Source organism: Pseudonaja textilis, chromosome 1 (genome assembly GCF_049901715.1).
Source record: "Pseudonaja textilis isolate UNSWEBS1 chromosome 1, rPseTex1.2, whole genome shotgun sequence".
Lineage (NCBI taxonomy): Eukaryota > Metazoa > Chordata > Lepidosauria > Squamata > Elapidae > Pseudonaja > Pseudonaja textilis.
Window position 1 is genome coordinate 77,375,440 of NC_141990.1, and position 20,515 is coordinate 77,395,954.

The 20,515-nt window shown below is 34.5% G+C and overlaps 1 protein-coding gene across 1 annotated transcript in view; it reads right to left on the bottom strand.

Moving 5' to 3' along the window:
- Window positions 1-20,515, bottom strand: part of IGF2R (insulin like growth factor 2 receptor) — an 80,562-nt gene that overhangs the window by 44,941 nt on the left and 15,106 nt on the right. The window contains exons 3-19 of the mRNA XM_026705083.2: window positions 18,328-18,446; window positions 15,738-15,836; window positions 14,057-14,189; window positions 12,851-12,971; window positions 11,965-12,073; window positions 10,358-10,520; window positions 8,960-9,128; window positions 8,564-8,667; window positions 7,856-8,020; window positions 6,622-6,762; window positions 5,830-5,976; window positions 4,335-4,472; window positions 3,964-4,105; window positions 2,813-2,990; window positions 1,745-1,860; window positions 1,127-1,292; window positions 729-908 (exon numbers count right to left, since the gene is read on the bottom strand). Of these exons, the coding sequence (XP_026560868.2) occupies window positions 729-908; window positions 1,127-1,292; window positions 1,745-1,860; window positions 2,813-2,990; window positions 3,964-4,105; window positions 4,335-4,472; window positions 5,830-5,976; window positions 6,622-6,762; window positions 7,856-8,020; window positions 8,564-8,667; window positions 8,960-9,128; window positions 10,358-10,520; window positions 11,965-12,073; window positions 12,851-12,971; window positions 14,057-14,189; window positions 15,738-15,836; window positions 18,328-18,446 (2,390 nt within the window). The remainder of the gene's footprint in view (window positions 1-728; window positions 909-1,126; window positions 1,293-1,744; window positions 1,861-2,812; window positions 2,991-3,963; window positions 4,106-4,334; window positions 4,473-5,829; window positions 5,977-6,621; window positions 6,763-7,855; window positions 8,021-8,563; window positions 8,668-8,959; window positions 9,129-10,357; window positions 10,521-11,964; window positions 12,074-12,850; window positions 12,972-14,056; window positions 14,190-15,737; window positions 15,837-18,327; window positions 18,447-20,515) is intronic.

Consider the following 20,515-nt stretch of genomic DNA (forward strand, 5'->3'; position numbering starts at 1 on the left):
ATGCAGCAGCACAGACATATATTCCTCATAGAACACCTGCTACACATCTGCTCCATGAGCTTCATTGGTTGCCAGTTTTTCCCAGGTCCAATTCAAGCTGTTGGTTTTGACCTTTAAATCCTTACATGGCATGAGATTGGGTCATTTCTATCTCTCCCTGATTACATCTTTCAGATTTAGTAGAAAAGGCATGCTGTGGGCTCCATCATTTAGCTTGGCGGGCCAGCCTCCATCACTTAGCTAGGTGGCAGGCGTTCTAGGTTGTGGCATCCGCACTGTGGAATATCCTTCCAAAAGTTAGGTTGGCACCAGGTCTCAAAGTCCCAGAGAATTGGCAAACTAGTAAGATGGCTCCATTATTATTGACACCCCTTCACCCAGTTTTTTAGCTGGGCTTTTTCAGTGTTTAATGCTTTTAATAACAATAGATGGTGTTTCTGTTTACAATTATTTAGATATATTGTATGCTACCCAGAGTCACTTGTTTTTGTGAGATAGATGGCTGTATAAATTTTTAAAATTAATACATAAAATATGACAAGAGGAATCAAAGAATTCATCTATAAGGAGAAATCTATAATTTCTACTCTTATATAGTGGCAGTCAAATTCCATAACACTATGAAGCTATAGTGTAAGAATAATGCCAGCCGTCAAGAGTCCTCTTATAGGGAAGATAAGCAGCATTAAAATTTTAATAAATAAATAACCAAATCATCAGAAACTTACAAGAAGGCCCCTGGCACAAATAAGATGGATGAGGCTTGAGAAAGGTTCCAACTTGTCATCATCTGCCCTTATGCATAGAGAGCCACCAGTGTAATTTAGAAGGATTCTACCCGGTCCTTCGAAAATGGGACTTCGCCGGGCAATCCCAAGGTTACTATTGGAAATTTTAGAAGAACCAGCCTGAAATGAGAGGAATGAAATCTTTTTAAAGCAAAGGCATTTATAATAAGAAAATATATTTAAAAGAATACAATAAGAAATGCACACATTTTTCTGTAAAGATTATAAAAATTCTCCAGGTCTTATGCATATATTGTATAACTACCCAAGAATATAAAGAAAAGGAGAATTCCAAAGTTCGTATTGATTTTGTCTCTCTACAGAATGGACATACTTACACTCTCACCCCTTTTGAATGTCATTTCACAGATGGATGCTCTTCTGTCACATCCTGGGATAGGGTTCAAAGGTCGGCAGACATTTATGTAGTATTTTTTGTGAACATTCTCTCCAGAGTTGTCCATTGCAAACCAATTTTCTTTTACATTGCCAAATAATGATAAACTAAAAATAGATCAAACATTATTAAGCCTTTAAAACGGTTTTTAAAAATAAAAAAACAAAGATTACAGTTGGCAAAAATGTATTCAGAAATAAGACAGAAGTAATTGTATTCATGTATTTCCCTACTGAGATAAGCATGGAAATACACTAGAAATACACTGTTGATTTAAAACACACTACTGAGAAAATAAGATTTAATACAACTTATCCACATCGGAAACAGTAGCAATATTGATGAACAATTAAAACTACATGGACAGCCTTTAGGAGTTGTAAGGTAATAAGCTATTTTTTTCACAACAAACTGATTCTCTGATAGTTAAGCATAATGACAGCACTGCTGATTAATTCAAGGTAGCGTTAAGATTAAAATATAACGTTGTTTGGGGGCTTGGAAAAATTGCTAGCTGAGAATTCTTCCACATGTTTAGAATTGATGTTTTCTTGTTTACCTTGACAGATCATATTGCTTCAGGGTTTGAGGATCTGTTACAACACATTCTGTGGGTATTTCTGGACAAGCATACTGAGTATACAATTTGAAGTTGTATGTGAAATTGTCTTCCTCCTAAGTTATCATGATCAAAAATACAGAAAGCAAAAAATTAAGACTGGAAATAGAACACCTCAATATTTTGACATTTCAAAATGAGAAGTTACAGCTTACAGACACAGATTTTGTCTTTATAGATTCAGGCTTTTCCACCAGAATGTTCAGAGAAATTTATATTTATACTTGCAAATAGAAGCAGCAGACCCCAAACAAAACTTTCAATGTGTATGTGCTTAACTACAGATTCCTCAATACAGTGCCCAGGACAACAATGAAGGCATCTTCTTTAAATGCCCACTAAGCTTCTCCTTTCAGATAACTGAAACTATTAACGTTTAAAAAGTTAAAGTTAAAAATTCTATTGAACTTTTCTAACTGTAAAGTTAAAAACAAAACTTTCATGATGCATGGTAAAGTGCCAGATTCCAACAGTATCTTCTAAAAGATTCCCACAGCCTCCAATAAGCCATATAGGCTTCATTGAATATTTTTTTTAAATGTAAAAGTACTTTGCCTAGAAATATAACTTGTCCAGATAAAGAAAAAAAAGATAAGTTGGGATAGGGTGAAATATTATCAGGAGCGGTTACTGAGGTTGGTAGATAGCATCCTGGTAAATTGGCAATATGTAACTGTAGATGTCGATTTTATGAATGGGTTAGCAAAGGGACCCTGAGCAAGCTACTTTAAAGCAGAAATGTTTATGTGTACTTCATTCCAAAGGGTAAGAATTATATGAAAAGTTCTAAAATTAACATCAAATACGATTTCTTGATGCTTTCTAGACAATCTATAAAGATAGATCTTCAAGGCATATAAGGCTTGTATGAATTAGAATTCCCCCTCTATACCACTCAAAAAGTAAGTCTGGTGAGTTAATTACCCATTTTGTCAGCCCTTCAAAAGCTGACTTAAAGATGCAGTGCAATAACAGAATTAAAGGAAATTGTTCTTGTTCAGTTCCTACCTGATACTCTAGGACACTCTTGTTTGCATTACGATCACACAGGAATGTTATATGGGTAGACCGTGTTGTATGCTGCTCATTGTTGTAGGGTGTGCCATTCTGATAGTTTAGCTGAATAATTCCATTATAATAGGACAGTTGAGAACTGGGCTTCCCAAGATTCCAAGAATCTTGGCCACTAAAATTATACAATAATGCAATTGCATGTAAGTTTGCTTTAAATGTTCCAGGATAATGTCACATTCCCCAAAATTAAGCTGCATTACAAAAGCGTATGTAACTATCATATATATGTTTCTTGACTGATAAGTTCAATCTTATGAATCAACTTTCTCTATTGTGGTTTGTCCAAGACACACTCATGTTTGGATCATGTTTTCCAATCACAATCAACAATAATCCATATTTTATTTAGAAGGCAAATTGCTAAGATCACATCTTAGTACATATTTATTGCCATCTAATAAAATTAGGATCTCAGGTCAAGATTTAATCAGGAGTTCATGCCATTGGGCAATTCATTGGGCAATTCATGTAATGGAACAGTCCCAACAGGATTGGGATTGGAAGAGGTGTCCTAGAACTTTTTTGATTCCAAGTAGGTTTTAGAGGAAGCATTCATTCAGTATTATTATTGTTGTCATACTCCATTCGGTAAATATATGAATAAAACATAGATGACAGAAATATAAACCAAAACCTTAATGTCATGTAAATACCCTAATGAAACACAAAATAATATTCCAAAATGTAATTAATCTTTTTCATCACCTCATAATCACTCAGCTAAAGGAACCAACTCATTTTGAAGATACAACATACTTTTATTTGCACGTCATCAGTAATCCTAGGTTAAATTTTTCATAATTTGGCTTTAGGGTTGAGGAAAAAGGGAACATCACTTCACCTGATGAAAAGACTGAATTCATTTGAGTTGTGAAAGCTGAGTCTAGATATAGGGCAACAGTTTTATAGGGCACAATAAACACAGAGCAGGTAAAGCAACAGCCCTCTTCACAACTTTTGGTTTATTTCATTCTTTGAGCCCTGCCCTGGATAATTTCCTAATTTACAATAAGGACAAAAAGTATATAAAGGCTATCGACTGTTCCATAAAGTGGAGATTCAGGAGGCATACACATAACACTTACTTTTTCTTTACTTGACAAACTGCAGACTCTGATCCACAATACTTATTTGACAAAGAGCCACAAATACTAATGTAAAAGGTATAATCACTTGTGGTTATTGAGAAAGATTCATTCATTAGTGGTGATAAGTCGAAGGAAACTCCTGTAGAAATTTTAAAAAGTCTTCTTTAATAAAAAGTTGTGAATGTGCATAAGACAATCATTGTAAGAGGGAAGATATGTAATAATCATTTCTAAGTATGTATAATCCTATACTTAATCTTGGAATGAAGATAAAAACAGTGTTGCTAGCTGACCCAAAATGTTAACTGACACAAAATGCAAACAGGAAATCTGAATTTTCCCATCAAAGATTCTTTTTAGCTACATACCAGCTTGAAGATTTGAAACTTTGCAGTGGTCTCCTTTTGTTTTAGACAGGACACAGGCAACAGCAGTATGCCATTCAAACTCAAATAAGCATCCATCGTATCCATAATTAATCAAAACAGGAGCACTTTCCAGGTCACCTATCAACAGAAAAATACCGATCTGAATAGTCACTCATCTTCAAGAACATAGTAACAGAACTTCCCAGATTATCTGATCAGATATCTGATCAATTATATTTAATCAATTTATATTTCTTCAATCAGAGAGTATTTTCCATCACCAATAAAATATAAAGAGTGACAAATGCCACATTCTTTCCTGTCTGATTTTCTATCAGCTGTAAAACTCAGATTTATGGATTAGAAGCGTGCAATCTTCTTTATTGTAGCCATTCTCAAGCAGAAAATTGGCTATTTCAAACATCTTAGGTGTATTCTGAGCTCGGATAACTTCTGGAATAACTAAAAATAATTGTTCCATTGCCAAAGCAGCTGTTTTACACTCAAGCCAGAGTGGTTTTAGTTCAAAATGGTTCAAATCAAAACATTTTGCATAAACTCACTTTTGACCTCTTTTCCACATATGTAGTTTTGGATCATTTTCCTCAATAAATATATGAACAAGTATAATTTTTCCGATATATTTATTTGTGTTTTCTACCTAGTTTTAGTACTTGTGTGGAAAACAGATGTTTTAGTTCATATTTATACAGAAATGCTGAAGATTCAAAAGCTTTCACTTTTAAGCACCACTGTATATGCCATGTCCAAGCTTTGTAGCGGTAGACCTGAATGCTGTAATAATGAATCCTCACTATTCTGTACACAAAAATAATTTTAAAATACTTTGTAGAGATGCATTAAAGACTCAAAAGTCAAAGCTTGTAAAAAAAAATTACCACAGTGTATCTTGATAGAAAATACAACTGGAATGATTCAAAGGATTGCTTTTTGCATAATTTTATATCAAATCAGCTGCATCAATCAAGCTCATTGGGTTGTGATATAATCAATCAAGCTATCAACACAGGTTTTCAATCACTGTCAGATTTAATTCTTAAGCACTGGTTAATGCCTATGAAACCATAATCCAATGAGTTAGGACCAAGTTATTTGCAAAACAATCTCACCACATAGCAATCTGTTTAGCAATAATAACATATTAGTAATTGTATAAAGTAAAATTAAAAATATCCAATAGATCAGTTCACATTTTGAGGTCCTCAACCACACTAGGAACTACCATACCACTTCCATTTGAAACAAATAAGCCTTTCCAAGATAATAGCAAATTTTCTTGCACGTGCAAATATAAAAGAAGGTACTCTAAGGCTGCAAAAGTAGCTTGAGAATTGTTTAATTATTAATGATCAAAGTGAAAGAATAAAATTACGATCTGGCAGACTTTAAGATCTCACTGCCATTGCATTCAAAATTTTACTATTCTCTATAAAGGCCATATATTTAAGGATTATGGTGAAATCACATCACTCACCTGGTTTACATATAAGGATTATATTTGTTTCAGTTTTTTTATTGGGTGCACATTCGTCTCCATCTGAATAGTGAAGCTCAATATTTTCTCCAATCTTTTTGGGAGGAGACATGAAAGTCCCAAGATTTCTTGTATGGTTGTTTTTATCTAAAAAGCAATGCAATATGAAAACTATGAATCCTTGCTTCCACAGAAAAGGCTTTCACTCTCAAAACTGGAGGGTTAATACAACTGCAGGGTTGTATACAAAATAAAATCTTCAATATATGTGTCAGATGGAAAAGATTATTTTATCTTGAAAGTGAAGGGATTCAAGAATCGTTTTAAAATTCTGTTATAATAAACCACCAAAGATTGTTCTATTTATGCTATGGATTCACCTACAAAAGTTCTTCAGTGAAATTTATATATAAAGTATAGCAAGACAGATATCTTACAGTTCTCTTTCACAGACCTATATTGCTAACTTTTCTCTATTTTGTCAACTCTTAGGATATGGATAGCTACCATTTTTATAATCAGTATTAGAACATAAAGATTTATTAAACCTTCTAGAATGTTAAGCAAGAATTTCCTAAGTGCGAGGTATGTTGTAATTTTAGTGCAAATACCATCTTAAAATTTGAGGAATGAAAAATGAAAGAAGCATACAAAACAGAGGAAGTGGGAGTGCAAATTCTAAAGCAGATACTTTGACCTGTAGACTTAAAATAAATTATTACTGTTGTTCTATGAAAAGAAAAGCAACTTAGCTTTTATCAAGAGAGAGGCTGCATGGAGACCTCTACTCACCAACAGAGCAAACTGATGCATCTTTGGCACAGTATGTGGCTTCTCCTTTCGGGAGTACCTTGTGACAGACATTTATAAAGAAACGTTTCTTTTTTGCTTCTACCGGGTTGATATCTACAGCTTCCCAATTCTCCTCTGATTCTAGAATTAAGATGACATATTTTAGATTAAAATATTTAGATGCTGCATATCCATCATGTTATTTCACTTTCAGGTAAGCAGTTATAAACATTGCGGAAAGGGAGTAAGTAATTGTAAAACAAAGAAATAAAAAGAGATTAAAAAATACAGTATATCTAATTTACAATAACATAACTCATGGTAACTCTCCGTACTTTTCTTTCCTAGTTTCTACCATAGCTCTATACACTACCTGCTTGCTTTCTAATGCCACATTATCTAACATTCCACACTGAATTCCTTACCCAAAATGACAGTAAAGTTCAGTTATTGTAGGACTCTTTTTTTTTTTTTAAACTAAAGAACAAGGTTCAAAAAAGGAATGCAAAAGAGAGATGTACACATATGGTCAGGTCAAAATACTAATGATAAAGCAGAGCCTGTAGCTAATTAACACTTAGCACCTACGGACTATTTAAAAGCCATCACAAAAGTATCATTTGGTGTATAATATAAAACCATACAACAATTTAATGAGAACTATACCGCATATCATAAAGGGGATAAAGTTCTTCCTACAGGAGGTCAAATTGAGAACTCTCCTAATCTGCAGTGTTTGGAGGCTTAACACAAAAATCAAGCCCAGTACTTGTGGTCTGCAGGATTACATAAATTTCCAAGGCAGCATGCCCTGGAACAAAGGAAGAGGATAAATGCCTCATGTCCAGTGGATCTGATTGGTCAACTTCTGACACAGAGGGCTGGACTGAATACGCCTTATGTTTTTCTTAAACTGTTAAGCTAGTACCATACACCACAGTTACATGAATGTGTTGGCAGTATTGCCTCTTGCACTGCACCTCTACAACCACAAAAACTCACCAAGTTCATTGAGTAATGTGCATTATGTTAAAAAGTAAAACAAATAGCTTTTCTTCTAATGTATCCAACATAAATCTTCTTACCTTGGAAAATCATCAATATTCTACTATTTATCTGGTATATTTGGCAACAATACGTTATGTTTAGGAAAACATTTCAGATAACCAGTTATATATCAACTAGAATTTTTAAAAATAATTAAGCAGACAATAGATTTTTAAAAGTTTCATACCAGAATGACGAATCAGTCGTGTCAAGTCATACTTTTTCTTCTTATCTGAAACCATGCAAGGCAAACCTTCTTCTTCTCCAACACAAGCATATTTGGTTTGCCAGGTGAAAAAATATGAGCAGTCTGTTTCACCATTAAATTCTGGGTGTCCTTTGCCATTATTATCTTTAATAAATTCACAAAAACACAGGAAACATTCAGATTAAAAAGGGTTAACATATAACAGGAAACATATAAAAAGATACCAAATTAAAGTACCGATTGTCCATTAAATATTCACATTTAGGCTTGACACATAATCAAACATAAGAATAATAGAGTCTCGCCACCCCAAATAATTAAAGAGAAACTAAAAATATTAATAAAAACTTGTAGTCAAATATAATTTAACTGGGCATCCATTTCCATAACAGAATTGGCATGAGCCAATCCATCACATGTTGAAATAAAAAGGCTTTAATACTGCAATTAATATTAGAGTTCACATACTACTTACCTATAATTTGTTTAGTGCATTCATTTACCAAATAAGCCACAACTTATTTTATTGAACAGTCTCTCTTTGAATGACAAGGGTAGTAATGAAATGAAATATCTAGTTTTCTATATAACATTTTTCTATATAACTTTTAAAAAAAGTATCAGCAGTTTTTCCAACAGAACAATACTGCTCAAATTAATCCATTTACAAGCAGACTGGCACATTACCTGCAGTTTGATTGCATTCAAAATTTATGACTGTCATTCTCTGAAAACCTGAGCTACAACTATCTCCTCCTGGATACGTCAGAATAAGGTCTCCATCAGCATATCTGATTTAAAAAAAAAAGCAATACGATTCTACTTAATTCATTTTATTGGATGCTGCAAGTCAGAATTTCAAGAACCAGTTGTAAGCATCAAAGTGCCATCAAAACTTTGTACAATAGCTGAATAAGTAGTAATAACCTGAGGACTACTCACACAGAGTTTTATATGGTGAAAAAATAAATTCTTTCATAAATAAAAATTATTTTTCTCTAATAGCAAACAAAAGATTTTAGGGCAATATCACAGATTTTGTTTCCAAAAGAAACATATTTACGTTTCTGGACTATTACTAACCTGAGAGTTTGATTGGTAAATCTTCCTGCCACTTTCTGCTGACTTTTTTCAGATTTAACTTGACATGAAGACACATCCTTATCCAAACAAAAACCACCAGCTACTTTCCCACATACGTTCAGATAATAGTTATACTCTTTATCTTTTGCAACATATGGTGACACATCACCTAAAGAAAATATGATTGAAATCCACATTTGAAATACTCAAATGATCATACAAATTATGACACCAAAATACTTATATGATCACTGTATAGCATTGTTATAATCTGCCTGTGTGGCACAAGTGATGCTCTTAGACATTTTCTAAACTTATCCAATGATTCAGGTGTAGGATTTTGCAAGACAAATTTTGATTTCATGAAAACTACACTTTAGATATTTATAATTTTCTCCATGTCATCATCAGATTCAAAACAAGAGTCTTCTAACAAATTTTCTAATGTTTTAACCATACCCCAGTTCTGGAGGGATTAAATTAGATTCATACTGCACCTAGCATTATGAAATCCCATGCATGTATAAAGCTGATAAATCAGTAAAAATGTCTGTAAACAGTGTCACTAATTTATTCTCTTGATAATATTTTTGTTTGGTTTTCATTCTGAAAATTTTTTTGTTTTAGTATCTTTAAGCTTATGTGATCATCATGCTCATCTGACACAACCAAAAAGGAAACCATATTTTTGAGATTGCTAGAGCAGGCGATATATAATGCTACTTCCACTGTGATCAGATTTGTTCATTATTTGATTTCTAAACTGCTTGCTCATTAGATTTTAGAGCACTTATTGTAATGACTTGATTAATTAGCAAGTTCTATAATTTCAATCTGTTGATTTACTTGTTGCTTTCATTTTAATACATTAATAAATAGCAATAGCAATAAGACTAATATACCGTTTTACAGTGCTTTACAGCCCTCTCTAAACAGTTTAGAGTCAGCATATTGCCCCCAACAATTTGGGTCCTCAATTTATCCACCTCAGAAGGATGGAAAGCTGAGTCAACCTTAAGCCTAGTGAGATCTGAACTGCCAAATTGCAGGCAGCCGGCAGGCAGCAGAAGTAGCCTGCAGTATACTGCACTCTAACCACTGTGCCATCATGGCTCATAAATATTGTATTTTTGGCAAAAAGCAAGTTAACTGTTCCCATGCATAAAAATACATTCAAAACAGATAATCTTCAAAATAGTACAATCCTATCTATGGTGACTTCATTTATATATCTATGCATTTAGTTCATTTTCAAGACCAAAACACTGCTTATGTAACATTTTGTACCATACAACTATACCAGAATTTTAAATTTGTCTTTTTTTTTGCTGTAGCTGCTGGTTTTACTTGTATAAAATATCATGTGGGTACACACTCTAAGGGAAATAGGATAGTTACCTGGGGATTGTGTAAGAGGTGTCAGATCCACATAAATACCATGCTGTTCACTGCTCAGAGTACAATTAAGACTCTCCAGGTAGTCCCTAGGGCAAGCAGACTCAGTAACCCATTCAATCTCATAGCGGCAATTGCTTTGAGCAGTGAGTGTAGGATTTGTATCCTATATTAAAAAAAATAACTAGTCAGTTCAGAGAACATTTGATTTATCTATCCGCAAACATCAGCTCACAAGTCCAATACAAGTCTCCAAAAGTAGGGAATAGTAACATAATCTCTCATTTTAATACCACCTTACATAAATGTTGCCAAAACATGCTATTTAACATTTACCAAAACTCAGTCACAGAAATGCCATTCCAATGTCTGGAACCTACAATAAAGTGGTCTTTTCTTGCATCATAAAGTAAAACAAACAGCTGCATGGTTTCATTTTTTTCACTCCACTCCACTCTAGCCTACCTGTGTTCCCCACTTCAAATAATCCTTCATGCATGTTTAGTAATAGCTGCTAGCCGGTAGGGAAAGCAAAGGTATGCTAAAGCAAGACTTGGGTGCTTTTTTCTGATACAAAATCAAATTTGGATTCTGAAATTTTCCAACAGAACAAAGTATATGAACTATTTATTATAAAATACAGTAGTTCAGTTTCAAATGGCTGCTTGCTTGCTATATACTGCTTTGGAGTTCTAGCTCTCAGATTTTGGGTTTTCAATAGCCTAAATTGGGAAGGGGAAGGGCAAGAGTGGAAGATGATAGTGTGTTTCATGTTGTGCATATGCCCTCTTATGAACCATTTTTATTGTTTCTAGCAACTTGGAGGACCATACCACCAAAACCTACTAGCAAAACCTCATTTTCAGCAGTAAAATGCAATGTTTTTCCCACCCAACAAATATCACCCTAAAATTAATGATTAAAGTATAAGTTATATACGTTTTTCTGTTTTTAACTAAAGCATCCATCCACTCAAAATAGAAAAACTGGCTAAACATTTTAGCCTATCACTTCTGTGACTTTTACCACCATGCCTCTAACAGTTTTTAGAAACTGAACATAAATGAAAACAAAACAAAACAAAAAAATGAAGTGCAACTCTTGCTCAAAAACAGCTGCTTTTGGATTTTAAAAATCCAAACAATTAATTATCAACTTTAAAGAATACCATAAAAATTTCCTAAACCTATAAATATCCTTGTCCAATAAAATCCTCAACCACTGGCTGTCAAAAAATGTTTGCAGTTTAGATAGTTATGAATTACAACAAATATCTTAATGCCTGAATGAAAGAGTCAGGTGATTTTGCATGCCCAGAAATTGTCATAATTTAATTCATTATGACAGTGTTTTTATTGTCAGGAAGGGGAAAGTCTTGTCGGATATTCTGCCTCAAAAATAATTTTTAACAGCCTTCATACTGAACTATGATTGGGCAATGAGGATAGATATGAAAAAGAATATTTACTTTTCAAGCAATAGGTTAGCTTGACCTGGCCCTGTAAAATTGAAATATGCTGATACATTTATTTTGAGTTAATGCTATGACCCATTGGTCTTCCCAGTCAAGTAACAGTGCTCAACATCCACCATAGGAAATTGTTGATTACCTCTCTTCGCCTTCCCTCTGGACATACAAAAGTAATTGTAACTGCTGGGTTATGGCTACCACAAAAGTCTGGTCTCTCTTTTTCATTGCTGCTGTATCTCAGCTGAAACCTGAAAAAATAAACATAAACATGAAAAAATACCTATCACACAAAGTAAAGTTCCCAATGTAAAACCCTCCAAAGTGTAGTTGAAGTTTAACAGTTAACAAACCAGAAGGCTAGGAAATATAAGGAACTGGAATTCAAACTTATCTGGAAGATACCAAACTGGGAGAGTGAACAATTACCAAATAGAATCTAGAACAATGGTGTCATAATAATTTCAAATTGTTGTTACTTTAAAGATGACTCAAAACATTTTATATTGTTTTCCCAGGTTAATGCTACACTAATTCTATCAGTGCCCTTGCATAATCATTTAACCCATTCCAAGGCAATATATAGTCACAAAAAATAAAGTAGCAAGTAAGATACTTCCAGGGAGATGCTGGGCATTTCAGAAAAATTATTCGCTGAAATTTGCTGCATTAGCACAAATAAATAATAAAGGGATAGTGATGGGAAGAACAGAGCAAAATTAGGAATACAGTACCTACGTAAGAAACGTTAGTGGTTTTCTAGGGATTCTAGGTCATTCTCTAATAAAAAGTTATTTTTTGTGCTCCACAAACATACAAAAATAGGCTAATTTTAAAACTGCTGTAAATTAAACAAAGGACATGTAATTCAACTCTCAACACAAATTGCTAGTAATAGCAGAAACAGGTAAGGATTAAACTTTGCATTAACATTTGAACTTTATAGCTACATTCTTCCAACTTGTTCACCATAAACAGCACTGACATGCTAGTGACTTTCAAGGATCGCATGAAGACTTCAGCCATACCTGTCTTTATCAAGCTGTTTTAGTAATTCTTTAGTATGGCCCAGATCAAATGCATGACCATCCTTCACCAAGCAAGCTGCACTGTCCTCTGGACAACTACTAGTTTCACCTGATGACCTTCCTGTTAAAGCAATGACGAGTATCAATCTATGTGTTACTGATGTATAAGTATGTTCCTCAGTTAAAGTTTCCAAAAGTCTGCTTAAATCAAATCAAAGATACACTCTTTAGCCACATCATCCAAAACAATAAAAAACAGAAGGGACAAGCTATTTAGCCAAGCTATAAATCAGAATTATGGCAATCAAACTTTTATTTTATATACAATAGATACTAACATGGCAAAGTGGGCAAGAACACTTTAGAAATTTATATGACTGAAGAGATATCGGTCTTACAGAGGTACCTTGATCAGAAGTTCCAGAAATAAGGCAAATATATTTATTAAGCTATTTGCATGAAGTATTATGCAAGAATACACTCACTTTTAGTGCCTCAAAAAGGTTTTCCCAGCTTTAAGAATAACTTCATGCACCAAAGTTATATCTTACAGTCATAGAAATGGCATTTTCAAAGGAAGCTATAATCAACTTTATACCTATTAATATATGTTCTAAAATATTTTATATAACTGAAATTGTGATTTTCCTCCCAAAATTGTATTATATTTAAACTATTGCCTGAGAACTGTTTTCCATAAGACAGTCTCATAACCTTATAAACAACAGTTTGAGAAAATCTTGAGTTCAGACATTGTTTTTCCATACATTTAAGGAAGATCTCACTATTATTGATAACTAAAATGGAACAAAGTAGCACCAATAATAACCAAAATATTCAATATAAATTGGCATAAACATTATCTAATATTTAGACAAAAAGTTATTGAGAAAAATGTCAGAAAAATGGAAAAGAGTTGATCGGCAGATTCTGAAAAACCACAGGTACAAGAGGAAATTTAGGGCGTATGTTTAAAAATTGGAAAGTCTCACAAATATTAATGGTAAATAAATATCTGAATGATGAATAAAATAGCAGTATTGAATGAAATGAAGAACTGGGAAACACACAGGATCTGGCAACATAGCTCAAATAAAAGCACTAATATTTATGTCTTTTTCATCCTAAATGGGAAATATGGTAAAATTTTAGGGTTGCCTTATGGAGATTAGAGAAAATTACCCATTATTTAGTTGGATTTCATACCTATGTTTCTACAGATGTTGATGTATAATTGTGAATCATCATCTGAGTCTTCTATCAAGTATCCACCAGAAGTCTTAATCAATGGATTTAAATCACGTTTCTTCAGGTTTTCATCAAATATGTAGCAAGGTACCTAGAAATTTAAAATGTAAATGTCTTGCAAGTAAGATCATACACAATACAGAGTCATTACTGGCATTCTGTCTGTCATTCTATGTTTCAAAGAGAAGTATTTTAACCTGGTTCTATTTTTTAACATGCAGACCCAATAAAGATATTATGCTTCCATCTTGTGGCACTGATGAGAGTGTGCACTCATTCAAAGCTACTATACTATTTTTTTCTTTGTATTTTATATTTCGATAAACTAATAAAAAAAGTTAAATCTAAAAAAAACGCTACTATTTATTGCTTACAGCTTGAGCAAATCAAAACCAGAATATTTAGAAAGTGTATAGAGAACAGTCTAATCAAACCTCTAGTATTCTGGAAGGGCCATCAGAATCCATCATTTTTGTGACTATTGATTGATACATACATGGTCAATTGTTAAAAAGAAGCTGCTATATTCATATCTGGGTTGTTGTTATTTTATTCCTGCCATGTAATTGATTGCCTGTTTGCCCAGCAGTTTTCTAGGATAGGGGTCCCCAACACCTAGGCTGCAGCCCACTACTGTGTCTTGAGCCTGTTGGAACCAGGCCACAGAAGTGGCAGGAGGGGATGAGCATGTGCACCCCCACTTTCACAAGCAGTGGGCAAGTGTGTGTGCTCCATTTGCACAAGCGGCCAGCACATATGTCCACCGCTCACACAAATGGAGCTGCGTGTATGTGCCTATTTGTCCACCACCGTGCCTGCTTGCCCACCACTCGTGCAAAACCATCCCCTTTTCCTCCCCCCCGCCCCCATCGGTCCACAAAGACAGAAACTATGGAGAACTCTGTTCTAGGAGACTAAGCAAGCAACAGCAAGGACAGAATGGGGACATGAGTGTATGAAAGAAAAAATATACACAATTCAATACACAGTCTACTGAGACAAAACCATATATCCAAAATATAAAAATGACTTCTCAGAGTACACAAAATATCAATTTCTTTCACATGCTGCAGAATATTTAACAAACAATAGAAATATAAACAGCACTAGAAGAAAAATAACAAATTATTTTAACCTCTTTTTTGTTTTAATTTGGATTTCATGAAAATTAAGACTAACTTAGTTGCTTGAATTTAGCCTTACTGAATCATACGCTAATATTCAGAAGCAAAACAGGGCCTAGAGTAACTAACCAATGCTTCCCCTCAGTCAAACTGATACCACAAATTACTTAATCCCAAGTGTAGATAAGAAGGGAGGCCTTAAACTTAATGCTTAGTGTTGAATATTACATCTTTATAGCTAGATCCAAAAACCGAAAACAGATAATATTTAACTACTGTTTTTAAAAATTTCATGATGTTACCAGAAATCTAACAATAAATGGCATTTAACAATCACTTGTTGTAAACAATATGAGATGATTACTTTTGGAGCCCTGAATTGATAAGAAAATAATAAAAACTGAGGATGCATTGCTTAGTTGACCTATTAGGCCCAGTGAATCTAATGGACTAACTTCTCAATCAACATGCATGTGATGATTTTTTATTTTATGTACAAACATAACTTGTGTTACCTCTTTCGCTGATGTAAATAAGTTCTTTTTGCATGCATGGAATGTTCTCCATTCAAAATAATGAACACACTCAAATGAAGTCACAAATTCTGGGGAACCCTGATTAAGAAAAAAGTGATGCACAATACTGATCAATTTGTAGTTCTAATTACAATTAAAACCTAAATAATAATAATAAAATCTAAAATAAATTCTACTAGTTAGTACAGTTTACATTTCCAAGCAAGAAACTACTTTTATATAGCCACCATCCAATTGTAGCCCCACCTCATTGTGGATGAACAGGAGGTGAGGAGCAGTCTGAAGACTGTGGACCCTAGAAAGGCTGCCATCCTGATGGTATCTCTGGCCAAGAACTTAAAGACTGTGCTGATCAGTTGGCTGGAGTCTTTACCAGGATCTTTTATCGGTCTTTATCCCGGTCTACTATTCCATCTTGTTTGGAGGCTTCCACCATTGTTCCACTACCAAAAAAGTTCCCTATCAATAACCTCAACGATTACAGACCAGTGGCACTCACTCCAATCATCATGAATTACTTTGAGAAATTGGTCTGCTGGCACATCATTTCTGGTCTTCCGGATACATTTGATAAACACCAGTTTGTATCAGTGGTGAGATTGAAATTTTTTTACTACCAGTTCTGTGGGCATGGCTTGGTGGGTGTGGCAGGAGAAGGATACTGTAAAATCGCCAGTCAGAGTAGTATTTGCCGGTTCTCCGAACTACTCAAAATTTCTTCTACCGATTCTCCAGAACTCGTCAGAACCTGCTGAATACCACCTCTGGTTTGCATACAGCAGAAATAGATCTACAAAGGACATTATAGCCAACACTCTTCACACTGCTCTCACTCATCTAGAACAGCAGGGGAGCTATGTGAGGATGCTTTTTGTAAATTTTAGTTCTGCATTTAACACAATTCTTCCACATAGACTAGTGTCTAAACTTCTGGACCTTGGACATTCTTATTCAATCTGCCTTTGGATTATGGATTTCTTGTCTGACCGCTCACAGAGGGTCAGATTAGGTAATCATACCTCTTCAGCCCTTATTCTAAACACTGGTACATCACAGGTTGTGTGCTGAGTCCCTTACTCTATACTCTTTAGTTGCATGACTGCATTCCCACTCACGCTAGTAATACTATTACTAAATTTGCAGATGATATAACAGTGGTGGGACTCGTCTCCGGGGGAATGAGTCTGCCTACCGAGATGAGGTGGACTGGTTGCTTTCGTGGTGTAGCGGCAGTAACTTGATCCTCAACACCAATAAGACCAAGGAGCTTATAGTGGACTATAGAAGGAACAGATCAGACATCCAGCCCTTGCTTATCAATGGAGACCGAGTGCAGCAAGTGGCCAGTTTTAAGTTTCTGGGTGTTACCCTAAAAGAGGACCTGAGTTGGGATGCCCACATTGCAGCACTGGTCAAAAGGGCCCAGCAGAGATTATACTATCTGAGACTTCTCAGAAAACAACAACAGAATGAAAACCTGCTGGTGACCTTCTACTGCTGCACCATAGAGAGTATCTTAACTTACTGCATCTGTGTACGGTTTGCCAATTGCACAGGGGCAAATAGGAAAACACTCCAGAGAGTTAACGTCATTGCCCAGAAGATCACTGGTTTTCCTCTCCCCTCTTTAGAAGAGTTTTATAGCTCCCAGTGCCTTAAAAAAGTTCAAAACATTCTCAAAGATCCATCTCATCCTGGGCACCCATTTTTTGAACTATTACCATCTCGCTGATGGTACAAGATAATAAAAACAAGGACAAATAGGCTGAAAAACAGCTTCTATCCCAAGGCAGTAACTCTACTGAATTCTACTGTATAGTGCAGTGTTGGTTCAGTGTTGCGGGGTTTTGGTTCAATGTGTAGAGTGTGAAGGATGTGTGTTTGTGTTTATTTTCATGGTCATGATGTGCACTGAAGATAGTATTTAATTTCGTTGTACAAGGTCCAATGACAACAAAGTAAACTTAACTTTTTACTCAGATATATATCAACTCTAGGGTGTGGAAATTCATCGATAAATTAAAATAACTGGGAAAATAAAACAAAATTAACATTTCAGAACCTAGATAGTACAAAATTAAACACCAAGAGCTAACATCTTTATCTTTAATAGCACCGTACTGCTTTATAAACTGCCCAGAATCCCTCTATGAGGCAGATAAGTGGCATTCAAATTTAATAAATAAATGATTGTAAGATATTCTAGTAAAGAAACTTGCTTAAATACAGATATAACATAAAATGCATAAAATAAAGTATGCTTATTTTACCTGATATCAAGCATATAAGTTGAGTGACAGATTTTTTAAAATAATTTTTTAAGAAGCACTAGTTTTATGTAAACTGATCAATTTGATATTTTTCTTTCATGTTGGTACATTAATTAAATACCTTTTTAAAATAGGATCAATTGGGAAACAGATAAGCAATCTGTACAGCTGGAACATACAGATACATTCTAAGACAAACGTAATTCTTCTGTCAGGACTGGGACAGCTTATCAATACTTACTAATTAAAAATAATTATTGCCTATTTAGAAATAAAATGTTCAGCAGTAACATACTAACCAAAGTCTTCCCACAATAGAAATTGATGTTACTTTGCCATGTGTGACTTCCCTTAGAACAAATTTGTGTAGAGTTGAATTCCAAGAGTAAATCAGACTTCCTTATCAATGAGGATTCCCCTAAAACAAAAAGAGCATATACTGTACATTAATCTCAAAAGGTGATTTCCAATTATATGAGATACAGATTAAAACACACAAAAATCTCACACCAACAAAGCATAGAAGAAAAATCTGTGGAAAACTAAACAGTTTATGAATACCATATACCAAGCACAATAAATCTAGGCAAAAAAATATGCCCAGTGTATGTGAACAGTTATCAAAGTGGAGAAATACATTATATCAACAAGCTCTTGATGGGCCTAATAATTTATTTATATCCTAATACATTTTACATTTGTTGGTCGATTAAACCACAACTGATACTGTCAATTCAAGTAGCTATTAAAAAAAAGATGTAAAATTGTAGCAGAAGTGCAACATTTGCCACAAAGCAGTATAAGGGACATCAATCAAACAAATGTTGTAGAGTCCAAAACCTTATACAGATGTTATTGTATTATGCTATATTATATATAACATATAAATATGTTCTAAGCAGGATGGCAAAACAATGTGACCCTGCAGCTTTTTATCACAGTCCCAAAAAAATCTGAAACACACATAAACACAGGCCAAGGACACTTGCCCAGAAAGTGGTCCTCAAAGAACTACAGTACAATCTTACGCAGTTCCACTTTAAGTCAGGTTGACGGAGCTTCAATTGAGTTTATCCTCAGGTTAAATTCACCTACAATTTTCCCCTCTTCAAATTCAGAAATAAAGAAGCGTGATATTACTAGCCATCTCAAATATTGAAGTAACTGTACTTTGGAATAGATTGCAGAGAAGCTGGATAGATCCTTTCAAACGTTGGTTTCATAAAAAAAAAAAACTCTTGTGAATACCATAAGCAGCCAACAAAACAAACGTATCATTAAACAAATCAATCCACTCAAGGCATAAATGGTCTGGCTCAAATTATCCTATTTTTGATATATTAATTATGTGAAAACTTAATTCTCTAGAAAAGGCTCTAATGCTGGGAAAGGTAGAAGGAAAAAGAAGAGGAGAAAGCCAGTAACAAGATGAATGGACTCAGTTATGAAGGGTACACTGTTGGAAGATCAAACAGTTAAGGATAGATTGTCATGGATGGAACATAATCTGTTTAGGAAAATCATCTAAGCACCCAAGAACTGTAATTTTAAGTCCCATCCTACCAACTCATTTGTCAGATTTCCTCATAAACCTATTTATATACATTAATATACTATCCCAAAGGATGCTAGCATTTCTCCCTCCAAATATCACCATTCTAAAAGATTCAGAATGATGGCCTTTGCTAGCTTTTTCCTTTCAGAGAGGAAGGGAAACTCTAGCCAATGCCATGTTCTAAGCCTTCCCAGAGAAAAGCACGCTGAAGGAACATCCCTCAAATGTGGCAAAGATGCTATTGACTGCCATTGTTTTTGTGGTCATTGTCCCTAGGTGATCAGGGAGATGCCTTCCCTGTGATGGAAAGTCCAGACCGTCTGCTTAACAACCTGTAGCAGTCACTTAACAACCAAGCTGGGAGAGCCAGGATTGCTATCATTGAGCAAAGATATCACGTGGTGTCCTGTTCAATGACCAAGATTCTGGGCCCTATTGTGCTCATAAATGGAGGATAATCTGTAGTTCAATGCAGCTTAAGTGCATGTGTGTTTAATTAAGTAATTAAATCTATATGTCACTATCTCAGTGAAAAGCAAAACATGAAAACCTGAAATTCAGGTCTTTACTGTTTCGATAAGGATAGAAATTATGTCAAAGTTCCCCTGGACAGTGGAAGAGCAATTGTTGCACATCCAAAGAAAAGGAAAAGGAGAAACATTATTTTTCCCACCTTAAATAAGGCATGGAAGAAAGAAGGAAATAGAGAGGGCTAGTTTAAGGTCATGTTCTGACAAAGTTACCAGTAAATAGCTTTAGACCAGTGTAGTCTATTATAATAAAAGATATCTGCCAATATTTTTCCTGTTCAAAATTATGACACTTCCAGACAACTGCACCTGTGCAGGTGGGAAAATGAGGCACAAGAACATTATATAGCTTGTGCTATAAATATGATGGCATTTTATATTTAGCAGTTGCTAGAATAATTC